At 50.2% G+C, this 27041-nt stretch overlaps 1 protein-coding gene across 2 annotated transcripts; it reads left to right on the forward strand.

Moving 5' to 3' along the window:
* The first annotated feature begins 2542 nt into the window (after positions 1–2542).
* LOC133773542 (phytanoyl-CoA dioxygenase, peroxisomal-like) lies at positions 2543–24581 on the forward strand. 2 transcript variants are annotated; one of them, XM_062210886.1, is made up of 10 exons: positions 2543–2605; positions 6318–6329; positions 7621–7679; positions 9546–9656; positions 10249–10417; positions 14042–14123; positions 15201–15382; positions 18800–18949; positions 21554–21688; positions 24262–24581. In XM_062210886.1, the coding sequence occupies exons 1-10, from the start codon at positions 2543–2545 to the stop codon at positions 24313–24315; spliced, it is 1017 nt and encodes a 338-aa protein (XP_062066870.1). In that variant the 3' UTR covers positions 24316–24581. The 2 variants fall into 2 exon arrangements, with proteins under 2 accessions (XP_062066870.1, XP_062066869.1); XM_062210885.1 differs by lacking the exons at positions 2543–2605; positions 6318–6329; positions 7621–7679; positions 9546–9656 and adding an exon at positions 9695–9767.
* The last annotated feature ends 2460 nt before the right edge of the window (positions 24582–27041 follow it).

Here is a 27041-nt window from a genome sequence, read left to right on the forward strand (position 1 = left end):
TGCTTCTCCCAGTCTCCCATGCGGGTACAGGGCCCAAGCACTTTGGCCATCCTCCACTGCCTTCCCTGGCCATTGCAGAGAGCTGGCCTGGAAGAGGGGCAACCGGGATAGAATCCAGCGCCCTGACCGGGACTAGAACCCGTTGTGCCGGCGCCGCAAGGCGGAGGATTAGCTTGTTAAGCCACGGTGCCGGCCGGACCTCTCTCTTTCTCTCTCTGCCTCTCTGTAACTCTGCCTTTAAGAAAGAAAGGGGGGTGGGGGGAAGGAAAGAAGGAAAGAAGGAAGGAAGGAAGGAAGGAAGGAAGGAAGGAAGGAAGGAAAAAGAAATCCTAGAGGCAATATGATGTTGACCATTGGTGACACGGGGTCTGGAGTTCAGCATCTCACTCCTTGCTTTGCCTCTCAAATTTAAATAGATAATTAAATAAACACTTTATATATTTTTTTCTATTTAACAGAATTAGACAGTGAAAGAGAGACAGAAAGAAAGGTCTTCTTTCCTTGGTTCACCACCCAAATGGCTGCTACGGCCGGAGTTATGCCAATCTGAAGCCAGGAGCCAGGTGCTTCCTCCTGGTCTCCCACATTGGCCATCCTCCACTGCCCTCCCGGGCCACAGCAGAGAACTGGACTGGAAGAGGAGCAACCAGGACTAGAACCCATCGCCCATATGGGATGCTGGCACCACAGGCAGAGGATTAACCAAGTGAGCTACGGTGCCAGCCCCCACTTCATTTATTTTTTAAAAACCGTTTATTTATTTTATGTGAAATCAGAGTTACACAGAGCGAGAAAAAGAGGCGGGGGGTGGGGAGAGGGAGAGGGAGAGAGGGAGAGAGGTCTTCCATCCACTGGTTCACTCCTAAAGTGGCTGCAACGGCCCAAGCTGGGCCGATCTGAAGCCAGGAGCCAGGAGCTTCTTCCAGGTCTCCCACATGCGTGCAGGGGCCCAAGGACTTGGACCATCTTCTACTGCTTTCCCAGGCCATGGCAGAGAGCTGGACTGGAAGTAAAGCATCCAGGTCTCGAACTGGTCCCCATATGGGATGCCGGCACCACAGGCGGTGGCTTTACCTGCTATGCCACAGCGCTGGCCCCAGCTAAACACTTTAAAAGGCAACACAGTTCCTGAAGATGCTTACTCAGGAAATGTCCAGGCAGTCCAAATTGCTGCTTAAGAATGCCAATAACATCAACCAAATGACCCCTTTATTTAAAGAATTGCTTTAACTCCCCATGGGTTCGTAAATGAACAAATTTGTTTAAAAAAATTTTTAAGACATGTCTTTGAGAGGAACAGAGAAGGGGAGTGTTCCCATTGGATGTTTCACTCCCCCAATTCCCACAACGGCATGGGTTGGGCTGGCCCAAGTCAGAAACTCAATCCAAGGCGGCCACAGTCCAGCTATCCAGTGTGGAGGGCAGGGACCCAACCACTGGAGCCGTCGCCGCCTCTCAGGAAGCTGGAGACAGGAGCCGACGCTGGGAATGGAACCCAGGCACTGCCATGTGGTAGGCAGGTATCTGAACTACTAGGCTCAACACCTGCCTCCAACTGAAAGAAATAAATAAGGAAGGAAGGATGGAAGGGAGGGAGGGAGGGAGGGAGGGAGGGAACATCCCTTGGACTTTAAACAGATAAAGGACGATTGTAGACGTTCAGGATTTTCTTCTTCTCGCGGTAACAATCATACATTGAAGATATTCCTTAAAAAAGAATGTCTTAACAGAGCAGGGGCGGGGATCTTCACACATCTGCTCAACCAGGGCATTTGAAAGCAACAGGACCAGTGCAGGTCTAAGTAGGTGGGAAAGCCGGTCACTGCCAGGCCCAGTGCGGGCGAGGTTGGAGCTCCAAGTAGGTGACAGGTGAGCAGCATTCATATTTTTAGTTTGTTTTCCTTCTTCTTAGCAGTTCCTACTGCTCACCAGGCGAGGGCGGTAGGGAGACACCGGTTGGTCCGCTCCCCATAGGGTAGGGGCTCCTGGAAGGCTCAGCCTCTGAAGTGGGGCTCAAAGCCAGGTGTGCCTCAGAGATCACAGCCAGCAGCTGAAGGATCAGGATCTTGCATGGGGTGACCGGGGCGGCAGAGGAGGTTAACAGGGAGTAGGGCAAGGAGCAGGCCCGGGGTCCTTCTGCTACCTCGGGGGCTCTGGGGGAGGAGGGATCACAGGCCGAAGGGCTCAGGCGTGTGGCTTGCACGGGGGAACCTTTGAATTTGCGTGCGCTCTGCAGTTAGTGGAAGGAGAGCCACGTGGGGTTAAACGGATTGGGTCCCTTCTCCGCTCAGCCACGGGTCACTGGAGGGCCTCCGCCCAGTCCCTGGACCCCCAAGCCTGGGTGCTGCCGGGAGGAACCTCCCTGGTCGCCGGGAGGACGTCCCCGCAGCCCGGTGGCCCGGCCGGCCCACGCCAGGGCGGCGCTGCCCGGGATCCCTAGCTCCACGCGCGTCCACGCCCCGGTCTTGGGCGGGGCCGCCCCGCCTCCGGGGCCGCCTGCAGAGTTAAGTCCGGGGCCCTTTGGGGTCTCTGCGCTGCCACCATGGATCAGCTGCGCGCAGGCGGCCGCCTGAGGATCGTGCTGGGACACCTCGGCCACCCCTCGGCCGCGGCTATCATATCCTTGCGCCTGCGTGCGCTGCTCGGGCCCGGGCTCGGGGCGATGTCCTCCGTGCGCTCTTTCCCGCTAGGGTCACTTTTCCCCCAGGGCGAGCCGGGCAGCGGGGAGGAGGCCGTGTTCCGAGACGCGGGTGGCCCCGGCGGGCCTCGGTGGCCGCTGTGGCTCCGCTCCATCGTGTGCGCGCCCTTAGGGGCTTGGTTTCCTGCTCTGGGGACTGGGGAGCTGATCCCAAAGAGGGCTTTGCCATTTTCCCTGGGGCCGCCCAGAGCCCTAGACACAAATGCGAATCGCGGGGTTAGCTGGCAGGCAGGCCGGTGTTAGGGACGGCCCCCCCCCCCCCCCAGGGGGCTCCAGTGCTTGGCGGGGCGCTGCCCTGGGCCGCCTGTCGCGGTGGAGCCAGTGCTGCTTTCATTCCTTCTTTGGGGCGGGGGAGGGGAGGTGCGCTCTGGGACCCCTCGCGGGACTTTGACACCGTGCCCTGCCAAGGGACTTGGTACTTTGAACCTGCCTCCTCATTGTGCAGCTTCAGAAGCCACGCCCAGGACTGGGTGCGCTGCTGATGTTGGGTGGCTGTGGATCCGGATACATGTCTCTGGATGAGGCCCGAGGCCAGGTGCCTGCTCGGGTTAAGTTCTCATCCAGAGCATGCGCAGGTCCTTCCACAGGTCGTGGCAAATGGAATTAAAAGATAAGCTTAGTTTGGATCAAAGACAGGTTGAATCGTGCATGCTGGTCCTCTTGGTAACCCACTGGAAAACGGCCTGGGATGTTTCTCTGAGTGAGCGACCTGCTTCACTCCTGTTCCTTGCATTGAGACTCTGAGCGGCCCTGACGTTGACCACAGCTGTTTCTTTTGCCTTGGCCATTGCTCTCCCTGCTGAGTTCCCGAGCAGCCGTGTATCAGAAATTCGGCAAATGTAAGGTTCTGTCCACAAAATAGTCAGGAGGCCGGAGGAGATGTTGCAGTCCCACTTGACAGGCTAGGAGAGAGTAAACCTCAAGGAAGCTCCTTTAACTAAAGCAGAGCTGGCCAAAGTGCGGTCCCTGGGCCAGAAGGCCCAGCATCACCAGGGACCTGTTAGAAATGCAGATTCTAGGGCTCAACTCAAACCTAGGAAATCAGAGTGTGGGGGTGGGGCCCAGATTCCGATGCAAGCTGCAGATTGAGACCTGGTGATAACACTGCGACTAGATCTGCATGGGACCAGAGCTGAGATTCCCCGGTCTGTTCTCTCACCACTTTTTAAAATTTGCTGATCCGATCATGCCGGGTTTGGTGTCGTGGGATGGAGGTTAGAGCCTGGTGTTTTCATCGGTGACTCCTGGAACAGTGCTCAGCAGTACAGCTCTCTGCAGTGTTGGAACCGTTCTGTCCGTGCACTGTCCAGTCTGGTAACTACCTGTCTCATGTGGCTAGTGAGCATTTGAAATATGGCAGGGGAGGGATTTCTTTGCTCCAATAAACTCCAATTGAAATAGCCAGGTATGGCCGGTGGCTTGTGGGACAGTCCTGGCTTAGACTTCCGGTGAATGAGTGGTTTACTCTTACGTGGGTGCCTGGGAACTCTGTGTTGCTCCCCAGTGTTTTTTTTTTTTTTCTTGTTTTCAATTCCTTGGCTAAGACAGCAAAAGAAATAACTTATTGAACCTGGGTTATCCTTGGCCACAGTGGAGAACAGAACTAGTCCAGAATGTCACAGGCCCAGGGCAAAGGCCGTCAAGGACAGTTTTGGTGTCAGCAAAGTGGGTCTCACAGGTGGTTTTGGCGATCCATTGGTGATGAAGTTCCAGATCCTTTGAAGACAGGTTGTAGCTGGGAGCAGGCAGTCTGACAGCTTGTAGCGAAACGTGTTCCGGCGTCCCAGGGTCCGGCACTTCTTACTTCTGCTCTTTGGCCCCCACGGGCACACAGCCAGCAGCGTACTCGGATGTGTGGTTCATCTTTCTTCTTCTGCGCTTCCGCCTGGCATTCGCTTCTTCCCCCACTTGGCCCTCATGGCGCTGAGGTTTCCAAGAAGACGGTGCTAAAGCCCAGAGCGCTCTCCCCAGTGTTAACTGTTTCTAAAGTAATGTTGATTGTGGAACGAGGAATGATCATTGGAAGTTGAAAACATAATGTGTTTTTTTTTTTTTAAAGATTTATTTACTTATTTGAAAGAGTTAGAGAGTGCACTTCTGTCCTCTGGTTCATGCCCCCAGATGGTTGCAATGACCAGGGCTGGGCCAGGCTGGGTCTTCTATGTGGGTGGCAGGGGCTCAAGCACTTGGGCCATCTTCCACTGTTTTTTCCCAGGCGATTGGCAGGGAGCTGGATCAGAAGTGGAGCAGCTGGGACTTGAACGGGCACATATATGGGATGCCGGCATCTCAGTTGGCAGCTTTAACTGCTATGTTACTTGCCATCCCAGGGAATGGACCGTAAGCCCATGCATTCAATACAAGCAGAATATTGGAAACCTGTGGGAGTCGAAGAAGGAAGGATGCTGGGCAAAGGGATAAGCCCCCAAATTGAGAAAGTGTTTTTCAAAAATTAAACAAAGGATAGTGTATTTGGTTTTAAGAGATATAAGAGGACAGATATAAAATGAGGCTGCAAAGGTGATATTTTAAGATTATAGAGAATGTAATGGAAGACATTTTCTTTATGATTTTTAATGTGGTTTTTAAAAGGTTTATTTATTTATTTGAAAGGCAGAGTTACAGAGGCAGAGAGAGAGAGGTCTTCCATCCACTGGTTCACTCCCCAGATGGCCGCAACAGCTGGAGCTGCACCAATCTGAAGCCAGGAGCCAGGAGCATCTTTGGGGTCTCTCACGCAGGTGCAGGGCCCAAGCACAGGACCATCTTCTACTGCTTTCCCAGGCCATAGCAGAGAGCTGGATCAGAAGAGGAGCAGCTGGGACTCAAACTGGCACCCGTATGGGATGCCAGTATTGCAGGTGGTGGCTTTACCCACTACGCCACAGTGCCGGCCCTTCAACTATTTTTTTAAAGGATTTATTTATTTGAAAAAGAAAGTGACAGAGAGAGAGAGAGAGAGAGAGAGAGAGAGAGAGAGAGGGAGGGAGGGAGGGAGAGAGGGAGAGACAAAGAGAGAGAGAGAGAGAGAGAGAGGTCTTTCATCTGCTGGTTCATTTCCTAAATGGCCACAATAGCCATATCTGGGCTGGGCTGGGCTGGGCTGAAGCCAGGAGTTAGGAACTCCATCTGGGTGTCCCATGTGGGTGCAGGGGCCCAAGCATTTGGGCCATCTTCTACTGCCCTCCCAAGCTCATCAGCATGGAGCTGGATTGGAAGTGGAGCAGCCAGGACTCTTGACCAGGCACTGTGATACCGGTTGCTGCTGTTGCATGCAGTGGCTTAACCCGCTGCACCACAGCACCAGCCCATTGCTGCTGAATTTATAGAGGAAACATTTGCACATCATTAAGTAGTGCTCCAGGAGCAACAGCCAAAAAGCAACCACGATGCAGGAAGAGGGGAGGCTGAAGTCTGGCTGTGTTCACAATGTTTTACTGAGAGTTGTTGACCGAGACTTAATATCCTGTGAGCCCCTGTGCCTCAGTGTAAACAGACGGTAGCTAATAATTCTGACTCTGACTTGCCTCGCTCCTGGAGTATGGCATTGTCACCACATGCTATGAAGACATTATTGAAGATTGTGATGACAAGTGACAATCTGAAAAAAGCTCTTCAGGCCGGCGCCGTGGCTCACTAGGCTAATCCTCCGCCTTGTGGCGCCGGCACACCGGGTTCTAGTCCCGGTCAGGGCACCGATCCTGTCCCGGTTGCCCCTCTTCCAGGCCAGCTCTCTGCTGTGGCCAGGGAGTGCAGTGGAGGATGGCCCAAGTCCTTGGGCCCTGCACCCCATGGGAGACCAGGAGAAGCACCTGGCTCCTGCCATCAGATCAGCGCGGTGCGCTGGCCGCAGCGCGCCTACCGCGGCGGCCATTGGAGGGTGAACCAACGGCAAAAGGAAGACCTTTCTCTCTGTCTCTCTCTCACTGTCCACTCTGCCTGTCAAAAAAAAAAAAAAAAAAAAAAAAAAAGCTCTTCAGACTACAGAAATAATGAGAAAAAACCAGCACGAGATACTACGTCACTGATGTGTAACCAGGAAAGAGAGCTTACAAAAAGAATTTTCAGGGGCCGGCATTGTGGCACAGGGGGTTAAAGTGCCGAACTGCAGCTCCGGCATCCCATATGGGCACTGGTTCAAGTCCCGACTGCTCCACTCCTGATGCAGCTCCCTGCTAGTGTGCCTGGGAAAGCAGCAGAAGACAGCCCAAATGTTCAGGCCCCTGTACCCATATGGGAGACCTAGAGGAAGCTCCCGGCTCCTGGCTTCGAATCCGCCCAGCTCTAGCTGTTACAGCCATTTGGGGAATGAACCAGTGCATGGAAGACTTTCTCTCTCTCTGTCTCTCTCTGTTTTTACCCTCTCTCTAACTCTGTATTTCAAATAAATAAAAAATAAATCTTAAAGAATCTCTTTAAGATACCTAAATATATACTCAGCTGTGTAGACCCTACTGCTGTTGGAGTCCTTGTTTATTTTACAGTTTTTTTTTTTTTAATAGCTTGGACTGAAGTCCCACTAAATTGAAAAGCTTGTGTGAACAACACATGCCCCTCTCCTTCTGGAGTTGCACCTTGGAGATTCTTAGTTGTTCAGCAGTTTGGGGGAAGGAGCAGTTCTGTGGACTAAAGCCCATGGCAGCTGTGGAGTGTGGGTCCCTCCTAGTGACCCTGGCCCCGTGCTGAGTCTCCCCCATGCAGGATTCCTGCTGTGTACAGCAGGAGTAATAACAGAGTGCTCCATCTTCCAGCCACCTCTAGGGTCCTTGTGAAGATGAAATGAGGTGATAGAGGCCAAAGGGCCTTAGCTGCGTCTGTTCAGGAAGATGCCTTTCTTGTGAGAACTGAACTAGCACGGGGGGCTATTTCTTGGAACGGCTGGCTCCTCAGTGTTATTTTATTTGCCTTAATTCACGTCCTAGGTCGCCCACCCCACTTCAGGGACAGCGTCCCCTGCCAGTTTCCAGCCTCAGCAATTCCAGTAAGTAGAGCTAACTGTGATTTTTTTTATTTTTGTAAAAAGATTTATTTTATTTGAAAGAGTTACACAGAGAGACAAGGAGAGAGAGAGAGAGAGAGAGAGGGAGAGAGAGAGAGAGAGAGGTCTTCCATCCGTTGGTTCACTCCCCAATTGGCTGCAACTGCAAGACCTGTGCCCATCCGAAGCCAGGAGCCAGGAGCCAGGAGCTTCTCCAAGTCTCCCAAGAGGGTTCTGGGGCCCAAGCACTTGGGCCATCTTCTGCTACTACTTCCCCAGGCCATCAGCAGGCAGCTGGTTTGGAATTGGAGCTGCTGGTATTCGAACCGGTGCCTATACGGGATGCTGGTGTCACAGGCAGATGCTTACCTCCTATACCACAGCACCGGTCCCCCAGAACTAGTTCTAATCAGTAAAGTTGGGGAAAATGGTTCACGTGTTGACTTTAATTTTCTATATGTAAATTTCAGAAGGAAGGAACAGTATCAGAAACTACATAACTAATAACGCAGGCAGGATATATATTACATTTAAATTAGCTTGTAGTTGGATGGACATATTAGCTAGCTAGCATCTCTGGCATATCTTAAGTCACCTTTGATAGGGAAAGTTTTGACCTTCATAAATATTCTGCTTGTAATAAATATTATTAGCAACAATTCCAATTTTTAAATTGCTGGTTAAGATTATATTTAGTTATTGGATATGATATTGTAATTTGAGACATGTGTGCAATGTAAAATGATCAAATAGGGGTAATTAGTTTTTCTACCTCCTCAGATACCATTTCTTCTTCTCTACGTGGTTTCAAGCGCATAATTAATTGTTTTAGAGTCCAGTTACCCTGCTGTGTTATAGAGCAGTAGGGCTCATGTCAAGGAGTGGGTTATGTAGCTTGAGTTTGTGGACATGCTGTGCACTTATTTGGATGTTGTCACTTTGATTACTTCTAAGAATGCACCAACTAGAAAATTAAAAGTGTATTGAATTGTTTACCATCTGAAAAACCACATATATTCATTATATCAAAAATCTTATATACTCATATATAATTCCATTACTGAAAGGCACTCACTCAAAAATTATTTTTGATATATTTTTGCAGGTTTTAAACCTTTTTCCTAAGTTTTTATTGATGTATTTTCATTTTATCTTAATATTTACTTATTTGAAAGAGTTACACACAGAGAGAAGGAGAGGCAGAGAGAGAGAGAGAGAGAGGTGTTCCATCCACTGGTTCACTCCCCAGTTCCCAGTTGGCCACAATGGCTGGAGCTGTGCCAATCCAAAGCCAGGAGATCCCTCTAGATCTCCCACTTGGGTTGTGCAGGGGCCCAAGGACTTGGGCCATTTTCCACTGCTTTCCCAGTGCACAGCAGAGAGCTGGATTGGAGGTGGAGCAGCTGGGTCTCCAACTGGCATCCATATGGGATACCGGCACTACGGGCAGCGGCTTAACCTGCTACACCACAGCACTGGCCCCATGCCCTTTATTTTTAATGCTGGAGTTGTAATCTATTGAGTGGATATACGGGGGTGTTCAAAAAGTCTGTGGAAAATCTAGACTGTGAAAATACTATGCATACATTTCAAAAAAATTATTTGTAACTCAATAAACTTATATTTTTACTCTATTACCCTCAAACTTTTTGAAGTTCCCTCATAATGTTGGTTAATTTTTCTTCTATTAATGCAGTTTTTGGGGGGGTTAATCATAGTTAATGCTTTTTAGGTTGTTTTAGATTAGTTCCTTACAGTTAGGAACAGAAATAACAGATTGGAGAGTAGAGTATGAATATTTCTTAGGTTCTTGGTACACGTTGTTTTCTTATAATTATAAGGATATTATGGAAATCTTTTCTTCTTTAGGTATACTCTGGATAATAATGTTCTAAGCCTGGAACAGAGAAAATTTTATGAAGAAAACGGGTACCTGGTCGTTAAGCATCTGGTGTCGGATGCTGACATTCAGCGCTTCAGGTACAGTAGGACTGCTTGTTTGTTATGAACTGTGTGTTCTGTGGCAGGAGGACCCGAGTTAAGACCCGCCTCTTCCTGACCCGTGTTTGCAGTGATCCGCTTTGTTAGGAGGTGGGTATGAGCTCTGGGCTAGACTGACGGCCGCATCCAGGGGCCATCTGCCTAGGCTTCCGCGACTCCGTGTCCCCTCCCTGCTACATTTCATCTGTACAATGGCCATCGGGACAGTGCCACCATCCCAGCGGCTAAGACTAAGTATGACAAGTAAGGAAAACGTAGCAAGTGGGGCCTGGCACGCGGTGAACGTGACTGGCGTGTTGGCCATCATTTTTACTGCGCAACCAAAACCACAAAACTGTTTCCCTGCAGGTTTGCCAAGCTGAGCAATGTTTTCATTGTGGTAGGGTGATCCCTGCCTGGCAGTAAGGAGGCCGGCACATCTGAGGTGGCCATGTGCCCTCCCTGTCGCCGGGACTATTCTGTTGTGCAGGGAAACCCGCCACTGGAGTCTATGGGTCCCTCCGGCAGGGCAGGGCCGGGCAGGTGCTGGGGGCCTGCCTTCATGACACCGTATGCAAATTTATTTTCCTAGGAGTGAGTTTGAAAGAATCTGCAGAAAGGAAGTGAGACCACGGGGCTTAATGGTGATGAAAGATGTGGCCGTTGTGAAAACGGAGCATAACCTGAGTGAGAAATCGGTTACCAAGGTCCAGGACTTCCAGGAAGACGAGGAGCTCTTCAGATACTGCACCCTGCCCGAGGTCAGAGGCTCTGTGCGCCGGGCTTGTGTGCGGCATCGCCGGGCTGGGAGCCTGCACCCCTGGCCCCAGATCTGCTGCCCTCTGCCCCCTTCCTGCATGTGGCTCTAAGCACTGTCGTCCGCAGCTGGAGGTGCTTTGGGCCCCCAGTGGGTATTGGGCGGTTTTTGGTTGGCACGTGGTGGTTTCTCCTGGGTGGGAGCCGGAGATGCTGCAGTAGCGGGGCTCAGCCATGCTACAGTGCCCAGAGCCAGAGCAGCCCCCTCCCCAAACAGAGAATGACCCTACCCGCAGTGCCAGGGATGGCAGCCTTGAGGAGCCATGCTCTGTTGAGAAGGAACAGAGTCTGGGTGAACGGGACACAGCCCTTCCAAGACAACGGGCGTGAAGTGACTGAGGCTGTGATTCGGAAACTCGTGTATGTTTTCTTTTCTTTTTTTTTTTAAATATATTTACTTGCGAGATAAAAGTTACAGAAAGAGAGAGGGAGAGAGAGAGAGAGGTCTTCCATCTGCTGGTTCCCTCCCCAAATAGCCGCAACAGCTGGAGCTATGCCGATCTGAAGCCAGGAGCCAGGAGCTTCTTCTGGGTCTCCCACACGGGTGCAGGGGCCCAAGGACTTGGGCCATCTTCCACTGCTTTCCCAGGCCACAGCAGAGAGCTGGATTGGAAGTGGAGCAGCTGGGACTTGAACCGGCACCCATATCGGATGCTGACGCTGCAGGCGGCAGCTTTACCCGCTTCGCCACAGCACTGGCCCCAGGATGCGTTTGTTTGAAAAATTAGATTTCTGTGTTTTTGAAAAAGAGAATTATTCTTTTTTTTTTTTTGACAGGCAGAGTTAGACAGTGAGAGATGGAGAGACAGAGAGAAAGGTCTTCCTTCCATTGGTTCACCCCCAAATGGCCACTGTGGCCAGCGTGTTGCACCGATCTGAAGCCAGGAGCCAGGTGCTTCTCCTGGTCTCCCATGTGGGTGCAGTGGCCCAGCACTTAGGCCATCCTTCACTGCACTCCTGGGCCAGAGCAGAGAGCTGGACTGGAAGAGGAGCAACTGGGACAGTATCCGGTGACCCTACTGGGACTAGAACTGGGGTTACCGGTGCCACAGGCAAGGGTTAGCCAAGAGAGCCGTGGTGCCGGCCAAGAGTATTATTCCTTAAGAGTGAACCGTATTTACAGAAAAGATCTTAGCAGTACACAAAAAATGAAGCAAACAGGAGTGACCCCAACTCCCGGGACCTTGCTCCCTGTTGAGTGTGTGTGTCAGGATTCTCTCACTTGTACACCTCCCGCCTGTGTCGGGGATCAGGAACCTCCTGGCTGTCACCTTGTGTTTTTCACTTACAGTGGGTCCCTCTCATCTTCCCATATCCCTCTGCATGGAGCCACCTAGTAACTTTCAAACTGCTGTATACCAGGGTCTTAGTTTCTGAGCCATTTGTTTGGAATGGCTTTGCAGGAGGCTTCCCAGGGAGTATAGAAATTATAACCAGGTCCTGTTAGAGAGCTTGGTACCCAGAGGTGGGCTGTCAGGGATGCCACCTGTGCTGTCATGTCCAGGTCTCCAGACAGAGGACCAGAGGGGAAGCAGACCCTGGACTGTCCGTGCAGTCCTGTGCTGGAGATGGAACTCGGCTGTGGGATGGTGGGTGACAACTTGTGGTTGGCGAAACGCTGCTGTGACTTTCAGATTTCTTGGGTGAATATTGCCAGTTCCTGTAGTGCCTTCAGGAGGTACGCATTACGTGAATGGTTACTTCTCTCCCCATGTGTTGGGAAACATCACCGGCACATTGAACTCAACGATTTTTAGGAAGTTAGTAATCAGGATAAGATTTAGAAGGAAGCTGATGTAATGAGCGAAGTGACTGGCTAAAGAACAGTACGGAGGACAGCAGTGATGGTGGGGATGGCTCTCAGCGGTGGGGGTTTATAGAGCACAGCCCAGGCGAAGGCCCACAGTCCCAGGCTTGGTGTAGACGGATCTGTGAGGCCTGCCTCTCGAGCTGTTTGTACATTTCAAGTGTTTCAGGCTGCAGTTGCCAACATTCCCGACCTAGCAGAGATCAGGCTGTAAGGAGGCAGCGGGCCCTGCCTCCTGTTTTGGCATCAGACCTGGGCCACGCTTGAATGCCGTCTTCTTCCCTGATCTGACTTCTGAGTCTTGGGTTTATCCATGCAGGACTTTCATCTTCAGAGATTCTTGTGAAAGACGGCTGTGAATTTTCAGGCATTGTGTAAGGCTTAGACGGACCGATGTGTCATGGGCATTCAGTTGGGAGTCTGTGGCTGGGTCCCTGTGTGGCGCAGCACCCCCACTCCCAGAGCCCGGGACCGATACCTGCTCCTTGTCAGGTGCTCTCGGTGCAGCTCACCCTTGGCCGTGCCCTCACAATGCTCCCAGGTCATGGTCGAGTCAGCATCTTGATTCCCACGTGACCGCCAACTGCACAGGCACAGGACCTGCTTTTCTTGTCCACTGCTGCACTCCCGCTTCCTGTGACTGGGCCTGCTTCCTGCCTCTGTGAAGACGTGGAGGGAGGGCACAGTCTGAGCCGCTGCCCTGCTCTGACCTGGCCACTCCTGACAGCAGCGAATCCTGCTGGGCTCTTCCTTTCTTCTCTCACTGCCTGAGAGGCAGACTGATGGAGAAATCTCCCACTCATGGCTCCACTCCATGGATGCCCATAAGGGTCCTGGGCTGGGCCTGCCATAGGTGGGCACTGGAACTCAATCCAGGTCTCCCACGTGGGTGGCAAGAACCCAATGACTGAGCCATCAGCTGCTCCCTCCCAGCGTGTGCATGAGCAGGGAGCTGGAGTTGGGCACAGAGCTGGGACTCAAACCCAGCTGCCGGGCCAGACGCTCCCCTCGGGCCCACTTACACAGGGTTGTTCTTGTGCGCGGTCTCCAAGAAGAAAAAGGAAACTGTTTCTCCCTGGGCAACTGTCTGTGGCTCTGGGTGGCAGAAGGGCTGGCCCTGGCCTTCTTGGCTGATACCTTACAGAAACGCATCCCTTTCTTGTAGAATAGAAACAGGTTATAGTCCCAGCTACTCAGACAAGCCTGCCCAGTCCAAAAGGTTGTAGATTTAGAGTGATTTCCAGTTTCTGGATTTTTTATTTTATTTTATTTTTTGACAGGCAGAGTAGACAGTGAGAGAGAGAGACAGAGAGAAATGTCTTCCCCTTTTGTCGTTGGTTCACCCTTAATGGCCACCGTGGCCAGTGCCCTGTGGCCGGTGCACTGCGCTGATCTGAAGCCAGGAGCCAGGTGCTTCTCCTGGTCTCCCATGGGGTGCAGGGCCCAAGCACTTGGGCCATCCTCCACTGCTCTCCTGGGCCATAGCAGAGAGCTGGACTGGAATAGGGGCAACCGGGACAGAATCTGGCACCCCGACTGGGACTAGAACCCAGTGTGCCGGCGCTGCTAGGCAGAGGGTTAGCCTGTTGAGCCATGGCGCTGGCCCAGTTTCTGGATTTCCCCCATGCTTTGTTCGCAGTGTTGGGGAATACTGACTGTTAACATCTTGCCTGTCATAGAGTAGTTGGCCTTGGTGCCACTGGCCTGTACTTCTGATTGCCTATGAAACTTTGTTCCTCACCCTGCCCCCTTTTTTTCTTAGATCTTGAAATATGTGGAGTGCTTCACCGGACCCAATATTATGGCCATGCACACAATGCTGATCAACAAACCTCCAGATGTTGGTAAAGGACTCTTCTCTTATTATTTTAGATTTATTTATTTATTTGAAAGGCAGAGTTACAGACAGAGATCTTCCATCTGCTGGTTTACTCCCCAGATGACCCCTAATAGCCAGCACTGGACCAAGCTGAAGCCAGGATCCTGGAGCACCCTCTGAGTCTCCCCTGATGGGTGGCAGGGGCCCAAGCACTTGGGCCGTCTTCTGCTGCCTTCCCAGGTACATCAGAAGGGAGCTGGATTGGAAGTGGAGCAGCCAGGTCTCGAACCAGTGCTCATAAAGGATGCCAGCATTGTAGGTGGTACTTAACCAGTGGTGCCACCATGATGGCTCCAGGACTCTTCTTATTAAGGAGAAGCAAGAAAAAAATTGTTCAATTAAAATATGTGAGGTTGATGTTCTGACCTTAGTGGTGTAGAACATCTAGCCTTCTGGCTTCAGATTGGCTTTGCTCCCGGTTTTGCAGTGCTTGATTCACTCCCCAAATGGCCACAATGACCAAAGCTGGGCCGATCTAATGCCAGGAGCTTCTTCTGGTCTCCCACGCAAGTGCAGGGGCCCAAGGACTTGGGCCATTGTAAGCTGCTTTCTCAGGCCATTGCAGAGAGTTGGATTGGAAGTGGAGCAGCCAGGACTGAAACTGCCACCCATATGGGATGTGGCAGTGCAGGTGGCAACTTTACCCACTACACCACAGTGCTGGCCCCTCCATATGTTGATTTGACATTCAGTTGGTTGCTTCTCTCTCGAGGTTGATTTTTCTATAGTGTTGTTTCATTTGCTGGGGGATAGGTCATTTTTCTGGTGTTCCAGGCAAAGGATAAGGAATTCTGAGACTTGGACTGGGCTGGGCCAGGAACTCAATCCAGGTGTCCCACCTGGGTGGTAGGAACTAAGGTACTTGAACCATCATCACCCACTGCCTCCAGGGTGCAGAGTGGCAAGAAACCGGAGTTAGGAGCCAGCACTGACTATCACACCCAGGCATCTGAATTGGGCTGCAAGTGTCCTAACCAGTGTCTTGACCACGGGGCCTCTTGTCTGCCCCTTGAACATCTTTTAACAGCAGGTTCTCTTTCAGGCAAGAAGACGTCCCGTCATCCCTTGCACCAGGATCTGCACTATTTCCCCTTCCGGCCCAGCAATCTCATTGTTTGTGCTTGGACTGCGATGGAGCACATTGACCGGAACAACGGTTGTCTGGTGGTGCTCCCCGGCACCCACAAAGGCCCCCTGAAGCCACACGACTACCCACAGTGGGAGGTAGGTCTGTCTGGGAGCCGAATCTCGTTCCCTGTTATAAATTTCACTCAGCATCCATAAAGAGTGGACAGGGGAGAGGGCACTGCCTTTCTTAGCCAAGCGCTGTCCCGAGACTTACAAATGCGATCAGCGCCAGTTGCAGGATGTCAGGCAAAACACCCAGTGTAGCTGTCCTTTGAACACGTGTTTGAAAACCAGCCCAGGTGGGGAACTTGAGCAGGTGCTGCGGAGGGCCCGAGATGGCACGGCCTAATCGCAGAGGAAGACATAAGCACTTCAGTCCTGGATGTGGTGGTACGTGGCCCCGAGTCTTCTCGCTGACCGATGGCTCTGAGAGCGGAGAAGAGGATGGGATCGTGTGCTGCAACTTAGGGGACAGCGGGGCTCTGCGGAGGACTGGACGGGGGAGAACGGCCCCGAGCAGAGAGGCCTGGGTTAAAGGGGAGCTACAGAGAGAGAGAGAGTGTGCGAGCGAGCTCTTGCATCTGCAGGTTCACTCCCCAAATGATCACAACAGCCAGGACTGGGCCGAGTCTCCCCCGTAGGTGGCAGGGACCCAATACTTGACACCTCTGTGTCGCAGGCTGTGCGTCAGCAAGAAGCTGGGTCCAGAAGCCTAGGAATCAGGACTCAAACCAGGCACTCTGATGTGGGATGTGGGTTTCCCAGTCATCAACTTTGCCCCAAATGGAGCATATTTTGTGTGTATAACATGATCACTTTCACACACACACACAGCCCTGTGCAATCCCCACCACAATCGAGATAAGCTCTCCTAACCACAGGTAAACACTGAGTTACTTTGTGTTCATGCTGATGAGCTAGCGCTTTGTAAACATGACCGAAATGTCATCCTGTGCAGCACACTTTTTCCGCTTTTGATCTGGGTGCGTCCACCCAGCGTGGTCATTTTGGGAAGCCTCCCCGTTGCTGAGTCATCTTCCATTGCGTGGCTGTCCCATGCCTTGTGCATCCGTTCAGCTGTGGATGCTGGGGAACTGTTAAGCTCCTTTAAGCCAATGAGTGGCGGCATCAGATCGGTCCTTGAGGAAGAATAGGCTGACGCTCTGGCCCAGGATGCACTGGAGCTGTGGGAGTCCAGAGCCAGAGGAACCAGAAAGGAGACCATGAGCATTTGAGGTGTGAGATGAGGAGGTTGGGAAGGCCTGAGGGATGCTTGGCCTGGAAGAGCACCTGTGGCTGAGCAGGACGTGGGGGTTGTGGGTCTTCAGAAGTGAAGACCCTTGTGAACGTTCGTCTCCGATAGTTAGAATGCTTGCACGGATGATTAGTGTTACGTGCAAATATCTGAGTCTGGATCCCGTTAGAAAAACTTGAAATTGTGAGATCATCCATGAAGTTCCGGTTTCAGTGAGAGTTAGTGCAAGTAAGTAGCAGGAGAGGCTCTGGTTGCCTTAGGCCAGAGGGAATGTCTGTAGGACTCCAGGGCCAGGCTGGGGCTGTGCCCCTCTGCCGGGTCTCAGAGTGGTGGCTGCTGTGGGGCTGGGGGGTCTGACTCACTGGGCCTGGGTCACATTTCCACCTGGACCAGAAGAGAAGGCACTGGATCACAGGTTCACCACTCTGCAGCAGGGAAGTGGGCGTAGACAGAGGGGATTTGGGATCCCTTGGGAAGGGGAATGGGTGCTTCTGCCTCCCTGTCTCCAATGACCCATAGAAACTACAACACTGTAAACTTTATTGTCTTTCTCGCTGTCTTTCCTCTCTCCCTTCCTTCCTTCCTCCCTCTCTTTCCCTCGCTCTCTGCCTCCCTCCCTCTGTTCCTTCCTTCCTCCTATTTCTTTCAGAGACAAACACAGCACATGCATGCACTCCCATCTACAGGTTCAGGCTCCCCAGATACCCGCAGTGCAGAGACCAAGGAGCTGGGAGCTCAGGCCAGGTATCCCACGTGGGTGGCAGGAACCCAAGCACTTTCTTAAAACATAGGAGCTTACAGCTTATTATTTTATTTATTTTTAAAGATATTTTTATTTATTTGAAAGAGTACAGAGAGAGGTAGAGACTGAGAGAGAGAGGTCTTCCACCCACTGGTTCACTCCCCAGATGGCCGCAGTGGCCAAAGCTGTGCAGATCCGAAGCCAGGAGCCAGGAACTTCTTCTGGATCTCTCACGTGGGTGCAGGGGCCCAAGGACTTGGGCCATCTTCTACCACTTTCCCAGGCCATAGCAGAGAGCTGGTAGGAAGAGGAACAGCTGGGACTAGAACCAGTGCCCATATGGGATGCCGGTTCAGGCGCTTCAGGCCAAGGCTTTAACCCACTGTGCCATAGCACCGGCCCCAGGAACCCAAGTACTTGACCCATCACCTGCTGCCTCCCAGGGTGGGCGTTAGTAGGAAGCTGGAGGCGGGTATGGAACTCCGGCCCCTGATGTGGGGTGTGGGCATCTGAACAGCCAAGCCAAGCCACACCCTGAGGCTTGCAAGCTTCCCATGCGTCTCACTTGTGTTCTGCAATAAAGATGTAACCCATTACCTAAAGCAATCACTTGCTTTGGAAACAGTTTTAAGCAAACACCAAATTTATTCTTTTTGTTTTTCTCTTACTCTGGATGTGACATAAATGCTTTTGGGCAAAAAAATAAATAAAGTACAAACTGAGCACTTCTTCCCCTGCCCCTATTTCGGGAGAAGGACTGGCTTCTCAGAGACGTGCCCGAGTAATGGAGAAGAATGTTCGCGAGCTCTGGGAGAGGACACTGCTGGCAAAGACTGTGACAGAGTCAGCTGGCAGGGTCAGGAGGAGGCCGGAGAAGGGTCGCCCCTGTACTGGTCCAAAAGGCAAAGCCCATCTGAGGCTTCCTGTTTGACTCAGTCGTGAAATTTCAAAGATTTTAATACCAACACATGACTTTTCAGACACCCAAGAGGCTTTTGTGTATGGAAACTTTTTTCTTACTTTCTTTTCTTTTTAAAAAATATTCTTTTATTTATTTGAAAGGCAGAGATTCATAGAAAGAGAGATAGCGAGAGAGAGCAAGGGAGAGTGAGAGAGAGTGAGAGAGTGCTTCCATCTGCTGGTTCCCTCCCCAAGGGCTGGGGTTGGGCCAAGCTAAAGCCAGGAGCTACTTCCTGGTCTCCCACATTGACACAGGCACCCAGGCACTTGGGCCGTCTTCTGTTGCTTTCCCAGACACATTAGCAGGGAGCTGGATTGGAAGTGGAGCAGCCAGGACTCAAACTGGCGCCCACATTGGATGCCAGCACTATAGGCAAAATCTTAACCCATGTACCACAGTGCTGCCCCTGGAAACTTTTTCAAGACTCTGATTCAGATGTCTCTTTCTCTTGGAAGAACAGAGAGTGCCTGTGCTTCTGTGGTGAGCCGTTGAACAAGTTTTTACTGATGCTGCTGCTTCCTCGCGTTTAGCTGTGTCTTCTCTTGTGTGTTGCAGGGAGGAGTTAACATAATGTACCACGGGATCCAGGACTACGAGAAGAACAATGCACGTGTGCACCTTGTGATGGAGAAGGGGGACACAGTTTTCTTTCATCCTTTGCTCATCCATGGATCCGGGCGGAACAGAACCCAAGGCTTCCGGAAGGTATGCATTCATGTTGCTGTGGCTCTCAGAGATGATGAGTGAGAAACAGAAATTTTAAGATATATGAAAATGTGAAGGATCTGTGAGTTTTAACTACACTGGACTTTAGTCCAATTTGTTTACCAGGAAATAAATTTGTGGGCCTTGTGCCTTTTTGGCTCTTATTGATTCTGAATTGATTGCCCTGAAGCCAAAATGAACAGCAGCCATATATATTTATATCTGTTTTTAATCCCTTGGCCTTAGAAGGTTTTAATTTCATTGCTTGCATTTAAAAGTGAATGACGACCCTCACATATCCCCGATGGTTGACTTCTTGGTCTCACAGACTGACAGTCCCATGGGTGCACATTCTCCCAGGATAACATGCTGTCTACACCCAATACTGGAGCTCCTTTGGGGCCCAGTGGAGCTTTCCAGTTCATAATGCTGTTCCCACCAATCCCTGAAGCCTCTCCAAGGCCAAAGTTCAGGGGTCACATTTCATGTTCCATCCATTCATTTTTTTTCCCCTGGGCTCAGTAGGTTCCAGATTAGGCTGAGGCAAGTTGAGGCAGCCTCCCCAGGGGCAAAATTTAAGGGGATGAGAACAGCCCTGTGGTGTAGTAGGCTAAGCCTCCGCTTGTGTTCCTGGCATCCCATATGGCTGCTGGTTCGTGTCCCAGCTGCTCCTCTTCCAATCCAGCTCTCTGCTATGGCTGGGAAAGCAGTGGAAGATGGTCCAATTGCTTGGGCCCCTGCCACCCAAGTGGGAGACCTGGATGAAGCTCCTGGCTTTGACCTGGCCCAGCTCTGGCCATTGTGGCCATTTGGAGAGTGAGCCAGCCGATGAAGGACCTTTCTGTCTCTCTCTGTCTCTGTAACTTGACCTCTCAAAAAAAAATCTTAAAAGAAAATTAAGAGGATTCAAAAAAAACTTCAGCAGTCAAAGTCCCTAACATTTTTCCCAAGACACAATGAACACAAACAGCCCATCCTGTGCAACAATGCCAGAATTTTGAATAGAGGATGGGATTGGCCTCTGCACTCGCACAGCCCTCTGAGCCACAGGAGTGAGGAGGTGCAGGGACAGTTATGCAAATGCCACTGTGGGTTTTACTACATGGCCTGTGCAGTGTTCCTCCAGGATGTTTTCAGTGGCCTTAATGCCCCAGAAAAATATCAATCATCATGACATAACAATGTGAATGCCACGCACATGGGTTTGCCTTTGCCTGCGACTCTGCTGTGGCTACAGGGGGGCTCACCTAAGGAAATGGAGTTTGTCACTCCACTCTCTGGAAGCTCCATGTGTTGTGCAAAGCAGTAAGTCCTCCTGCAGAGTCACCTTAAGATATCTGACCTGTGGCAAAGACAGTGAGTTTTAACATTGCTTTGCCATTTAGGTCTGTTTATAAGTTTTTCTAGAACGGGAAGCACCATATAACTTAAACCTTTGCCTTGAAGGAAACAGCGGCCTTGGCCTTGAAGTGTTCCCTCTGATTTGAGAGGAGGTGGGCGTGGGTTTTCTTTCCACGGTGTCTTCAGTTTTCATGCTTGCCATTGGAATAATAACCCTCCCAAATTTGGCAGGGGGACTAGCCTTGTAACTAAGAAATGACGGGCTACTTGGCTTTGTGGGGCTTGTGGAGAGCCACGTGTTAGGAAAATCCCATGGCAAAGTTCTCTCACCTAGGAGATTGTGTTTCCTGTCCCCTCTATACCTCTTTTTTTTCTTAAAGATTTATTTTTTATTTAAAAGGTAGAGTGACAGAGAGAGAGAGAGAGAGAATCTTTGATCCACTGGTTCACTCCTCAAATGGCTGCAACAACTAGAGCTGGGCCAGGCTGAAACCAGAATTTGGAAGTCTCTGTGGGGCAAGGACCCAAGTGCATTCCCAGTCACATTGCCAGAGAGCTGGATTGAAAGTGGAGTAGCCTCCCTTGAAGTTGAACTCTGATATGGGATATTGGTGTCTGCCTCCCCCTTCCCCCATCTACACCTTTCAGTTTATTTTTTTAAAAGTTTTTATTTATTTATTTGAGAGGCGGAGTTATGGCAACAGGCAGAGAGAGAGAGAGAGAGAGGTCTTCCATCTGCTGGTTCATTCCCCAATTGGCTGCAATGGTTAGAGCTGGGCTGATCTGAAGCCAGGAGCCAGGAGTTTCTTCCAACTCTCCCACATGGGTGCAGGGGACCAAGTAATTAGGCCATCTTCTACTACCTTCCCAGGCCATAGCAGAGAGCTGGATCAGAAGAGGAGCAGCCAGGACATGAACCAGTGACCATATGGGATGCCGGTGCTGCAGGCAAAGGCTTAGTTCACTATGCCACAGCACCAGCCCCCCATCTACTCCTTTTAAAAAACAGTGATCCGCTTAGCTGCCTCAGGTATAACACCTGGCTAAAAACCATTTGTAAATTTTCAGTTAGCCTTTAACTGGGGTCCTGGGAGAAGGAAAGAGCTGAGCTACAGGGAGACTGATTTTGTGTCCCATGGAGCAGGCTTCCAGTGTAGCAATCCAATGCTGAGGGAAATAATTGGCTGGGTAAGAGAAGGCCTCCCTGCCCTGTTGGTTGCTGGCAGCAATGCGATGTGTTTCTCAATTTCACAATCTCCACAGGCAATTTCCTGCCATTACGCCAGTGCCGACTGCCACTACATTGATGTGGAGGGCACCAGCCAAGAAAACATTGCGAAGGAAGTTTCAGGAATGGCGGATAAATTCCACGTCCCTGAGGGCACCGTGGACTTCAAGGTAGGCTTGTGAAGAATAAGGTACAGGTGCCAGGTGTGTCTTCCGATGCTTCACGGTTCTCCCACCCAGTTTAATTCTGGGAGGTGCAGAATGCACTGTGGAGCCGCACTGAGAGTGGCAGTGGCCTTTCCGGCTGCACCTGCTTCCCCCCTGCCGGGGACCCGGGCACCTGGAGCTGTCACTCTGTGTCTTGGGGAGGTCCCACAGCGCGAGGTCAGACCTGTTGCACACAGCACAGACCAGAACAAAAGCAGGAAGCAGATTTCGGTGAGACAAAATGAAGCACAGAACGCTACCTTCTGAAGGCAGAGCAGGGCAGGTCCAAGTTCAGGATGGCCATCACAGGCCTCCTGTATCACCACAGATCGCACGTTTGGCCATTAGATAAGCCAGTGAGGCTGCCAGAGAGCAATGCCCAAGCACATGTTCCTTTTGGTAAACTTGCCTCTGGGGTTTTAGGAGAGGCACAGCTTGCATATAGCAGGGATAAAGATCAGGAACATTTATTGAGTAGGGCCATGAAACAGTGCTGCATGTGCTTTCTAAGTGGACACGCATCACTCCTAAATCATTATTTTTAGCCAGTGGATATTCTGCTGAAGACCAGTAGATGGATTATCAGTCATGGCAAATAACTAAACATGGTGACCTTAGTTCCTGTAATATGCGCATTTTAGCTGATCTTGTTATTTAATTTGTAATAGATAATAGATAATGACAAGTGCAGTCCCCAATGCTTCCTAGGGAGACGGGCTATCACAGGGACTCTGGGCTGCTCAGTGTGCTGGAGGGCATGTGTGCCAGCGGCAGCCACCAGCCGTTGCAGTCACCTTCTGAAGTAGTTCCCAGTGTGAGAATCTTCTTCTTCCTTCATTACCTGCAGCTGTGACCCCAGCTGACAAGGCCTTGGCTGGCATTTTTCCCTTGAAACCTTGTCCCTTGCCTTTTGTTCAGTACTTAAAATGCCTCACACAGACAACCTAATCTGTCCACTGGGACTTCTGTCTGACACCCTGAATTTTAATGTAGGATAAACACACTATGCAGTCAGCTCTGCTTAATTCTTAATTGCAAGTTCTGCGTCTGTAGAATCAATCTTCCAAAGTATAAAAGACAAGCGGAAACTTCTGAAAAAATATTCTATTTGTCCTGAATACGTAGACTTGTTCCTTATTAAGGAGCAGACAGTCAAAGCGACCGGTGACCAGCAGACAAATTATCTGTGTCATTGGTCCCTGAATGATCCAGAACAACTGTTTACATAGCATTGCCATTGTACTCATATTATGAAGACTCTAAAGATGAGTTGAAGTAGGCAGGAGGATGTGCACAGGTGAGATTCCGGTTTTATACACTACTTGATACTCAGATGAGGGACTGGAGCAGCCTCAGATGTTGGTATTCCCTGGGGGTCCTGGAACCAGTCCCCTGAAGATATGATGAGGTCCAGCTGCACCTATGTTTGACGTTCAGCAAGGCTATGCTGAATAAATACCTCCTCTAATTAATTGAGTTATCGAGTAGGTCATTGTTCCTCAGGCGTACTGAGCTGGCGGTACTAATTGTTGTGATCTGCTCTAGAATTCTTTGTGAGGTATCAGAGCACGTTCATGTCCATTCTGCGGGTTTCTTCTCCCACAGCCAAAGCAGGAGAGAGCAGTCAGCACGGCTCCATGCTGGGTAGGAGAACATGAGTCCCAGTGGTTGCTGCAAGTTCCCTACGCAACATAAGAATTCAGAGGCCTAATTCTAAATCCATCCTTTCCATCATACCTTGCTGTTTGCCCAGAAATAAATAATAAACAAGGAGGTCTAAATTGTGTCATCAAAAAACAAGGGAAAAAAAGCAACAAACAAAGCAGTAACCCAGGATGCCAGTTTTCTCTGTTAGGATGTAATTAGGAGTAGAATATCTAGTGGCTAAAGCACTTAGCATAAAGGTCAGCAGGAAAGTGCAGAGGAAACTCTTCAGGAAGTAGTGATGTTATGAGACATCCCTGCAGTTAGCAGGTGCACCACATCCGCCAGCGCTGGCAATGTGGGGCCCCACTGACTTAGTGTGGTTGGCACTATTTTAGATATTAGATTAATTGCAGTCGCAGAACATGTTTTTTGTTTTGTTTTTAAATTTATTTGACAGATTGAGTTAGATGTGAGAGAGAGAGACAGAGAGAAAGGTTTTCCTTTCCCATTGGTTCACTCCCCAAATGGCTGCTATGGCTGGAGCTGCACCAATCTGAAGCCAGGAGCCAGGTGCTTCCTCATGCTCTCCCATGGGGTGCAGGGGCCCAAGCACTTGGGCCATCCTCCACTGCCCTCCCAGGCCACTGCAGACAACTGGATTGGAAGAGGAGCAACCGGGACTAGAACCCAGGGCCCATAGGCGATTCCAGCACCACAGGCAGAGGATTAACCAAGTGAGCCTTGGCGCCAGTCCATCAGAACATATTTTATTTACTAAACAGTGTAGCAATCACGGGGAATTTTGTTCCCCCTATTTAACCCTACGTAGATAGTGAATAGGCAAATAGAAGTGTCCCATAACACTTCCTTCTGTTTGGCCTTATTTCCAGGATATTTGGATGTTTCGAAGTCGACTTGTGAAAGGGGAACGCGTCAACCTTTGAAACAACCCTTCGCTAAAACTCTCCGACAGGAACCCAAAACAAAACCAGGTGTCAGAAGAAAACCCTTCCCTGTGATGGTGTCATCTGTGCCATCACTCGTTAACAAAATCACAAACCATGGCTCAGGTACTTAATTGCATCCAGTTAATTCTGCAGTGCAATGAGGGTGTGGTGATGGAAGTAAAAACAGTAAAAGTGAAATAGTATTGTCTCAAGGAAAATCATCTGGGGTTACAACAAGATTAATAAAGATAGTTGACATATAATTTCAGTGTGTGAAGTCGGTTTATTTCATTCAGTTGCTGGAATGAATGCCTTGGAACTCAGGACGAGCTGAGGTTTGGGTTTCTCTCCTGATAAACCCACTACCTACTAATTTCCTGTCATGACAGATGCTTCTCCAACTGAGAACAACATATAGCACCTTGACCTTTTATGAAAGGCGTAAGGAGGGCATGATGACGTCACAGTAAGGGTGGACATCCAGGCTCCGACACAGGCCTCCTTCCACAACTTCCTCAACCCAACTGTCCTCCTTAAGAAATCCATCTGGTGTTTCTGTTCTTTTAAAATTAGTTTATTTATTTGAGAGGCAGAGTTACAGAAAGAGAGAGGGAGAGACAGAGAGATCTTCTATCCCTGCCTACTCCCTAAGTGGCCAAAGCCAGGAGCCAGGAGCTTCTTCTGAGTCTCCCATGTGAGTGCAGGGGCCCAAGCACTTGGGCCATCTTCCACTGCTTTCCCAAGCCATGAGCAGGGAGATGGATTGGAAGTGGAGCAGTCAGGACTTGAACCAGCATCCACATGGGATGCCGGCACCCCAGGTGGAGGCTTAGCCTCCTATTATCACAGCGCCGGCCCCTATTTCTGATCTTTCCCTCTGCTCAGATGGTGTGTTCTGTTGGGCAGGGCAGTCGAAAGCCTTGAGCATTTACGAAGGAAACACCACTTCCTTCACGGTGCAGAGAAATTTTTATGAACTTTCGCCTGGATTGGAAGTATCCGTGGGCTGGGGAGGATTTCACCGGAGCACCATATTCTGGACCAGTGGAGGGCAGCAGGAAACACAGTCTTGATTTTTAAAATTTGTAGTTAGGACTTTAGTGAGAAAAAATAACAAAGTGTCGCTCTCTTGCCATTCTGCTAAGCACAAATGTCCCTAAGTCTAGCATCACCTTTCTCGTCGGTTTCTTTTAGGGACACCTTGTTTAGGACCTGTTCCAGCTGGAAACCAAGGTTGCCAAGGGACTCCTGGGGAGGATCTGAGCAGCCTGGATTGTGGAATGGCGCTAAAATGTAAAGAAGGAATGCCAGTGTGAATAGATAGCACTTAGGCAACACTGTTTTGTTCTGGACTAAATTTTCCAAGCTGGTTTCAAACTTCAGTGTTAAAAAAAAAGGGTGTGTGTGTGGCATTGTGGCATAGTCGGTGGAGCATGTTTGCAAAGAGTGGATTTGGGGCTAGCGCTGTGGCATAGTGGGTAAAGCCAACGCCTTCAGTGCTGGCATCCCATATGGGTCCTGGTTCAAGTCCTAGCTGCTCTATTCCCAATCCAACTCTCTGCTATGGCCTGGGAAAGCAGTAGAAGATGGCCCAAGTCCTTGGGCCCTGCACCCGTGTGAGAGACCCTGAAGAAGTTCCTGGCTCCTGGCTTGGATTGGCAGAGCTCCGGCTGTTCTGGCCATTTGGGGAATGAACCAGCGGATGGAAGACTTTCTCTCTCTCTCTCTCTCTCTCTCTCTCTGCCTCAATAACTCTGGCTTTCAAATAAATAAGTACGTTAAAAAATTAAAAAAAGACACAAAAAAAAAACTTCAGTAGGAAAATAGATAGCACAAGGTGTTCCTGCCCATGTGTATTTGTGACTGAAAGCCAACCAATCAGGACATCACATTTTATCCATGGTGTTTTGTCCATGAAGAGAAAGAACAGCTGAGTGAATGGGCACTGGTCATCGTCTGTGTGGATCCCCGGTGAGTGGAGGGGAGAGGAGGAGCTGCAAAGGGGATGGCACTGGTGCTTGGCAGAATGAGGGCAGCCTGGTGCCTCAGAGGCTGGACTTGGCCTGGGCTGCTGTTCCTTTCAGCAGAGACTAATCTAGAAGTTAATGCTCAAACAAAGCACAAAATGAAACAAATGGAAAGGCTTCCCTTGCATGAATTTTGGGACTCCCAGCTTAGGAAACAAAGGTCTTTGCTCACTGTCTACACTGCAAGCCTTCCTGACTCACCTTTTATTCCTGTGTTCTTTTTTTTTTTTTCCAATTCTAAAATAACCCTAATGGAAACTCTACCACATAAACCAGGTTTGTTTGTTTTTTTTTTGCCATAACTTTTTTTTTTAAAAGATTCATTTTATTTATTGGAAAGGCAGAGTTACAGTGAGAGAAGGAGAGAGGGAATCTTCTATCTGCTGGTTCACTCCCAAAATGGCCATAATGGCTGGAGCTGGACCAGTCCAAAGCCAGCAGCCAGGAGCTTTTCTGGGTCTCACATATGGGTACAGGCTCCCAAACATTTGGGCCATCTTCTGCTCCTTTCCCAGGTGCATTAGCAGGGAGCTGGATCAGAAGTCGAGCAGCCAAGACTCAAATTGGTGCTCATATGGGATGCCGGTGCTGCAGACAACAGCTTATCATGATATACCACAACACCAGCCCAACATAAACCATTTTTTTAAAGATTTATTTATTTGAGAGGCAGAGTTACAGAGAGAGGTAGAGACA

Source organism: Lepus europaeus, chromosome 14, assembly GCF_033115175.1.
Source record: "Lepus europaeus isolate LE1 chromosome 14, mLepTim1.pri, whole genome shotgun sequence".
NCBI lineage: Eukaryota > Metazoa > Chordata > Mammalia > Lagomorpha > Leporidae > Lepus > Lepus europaeus.

Coding starts and splice junctions, on each gene's coding strand:
- LOC133773542 (XM_062210886.1), top strand. CDS start 2,543: ATGGATCAGCTGCGCGCAGGCGGCCGCCTGAGGATCGTGCTGGGACAC. Junction 10,418..14,041: donor GATACTGCACCCTGCCCGAG/GTCAGAGGCTCT, acceptor TTTTTTTCTTAG/ATCTTGAAATATGTGGAGTG. Junction 15,383..18,799: donor ACGACTACCCACAGTGGGAG/GTAGGTCTGTCT, acceptor TGTGTGTTGCAG/GGAGGAGTTAACATAATGTA.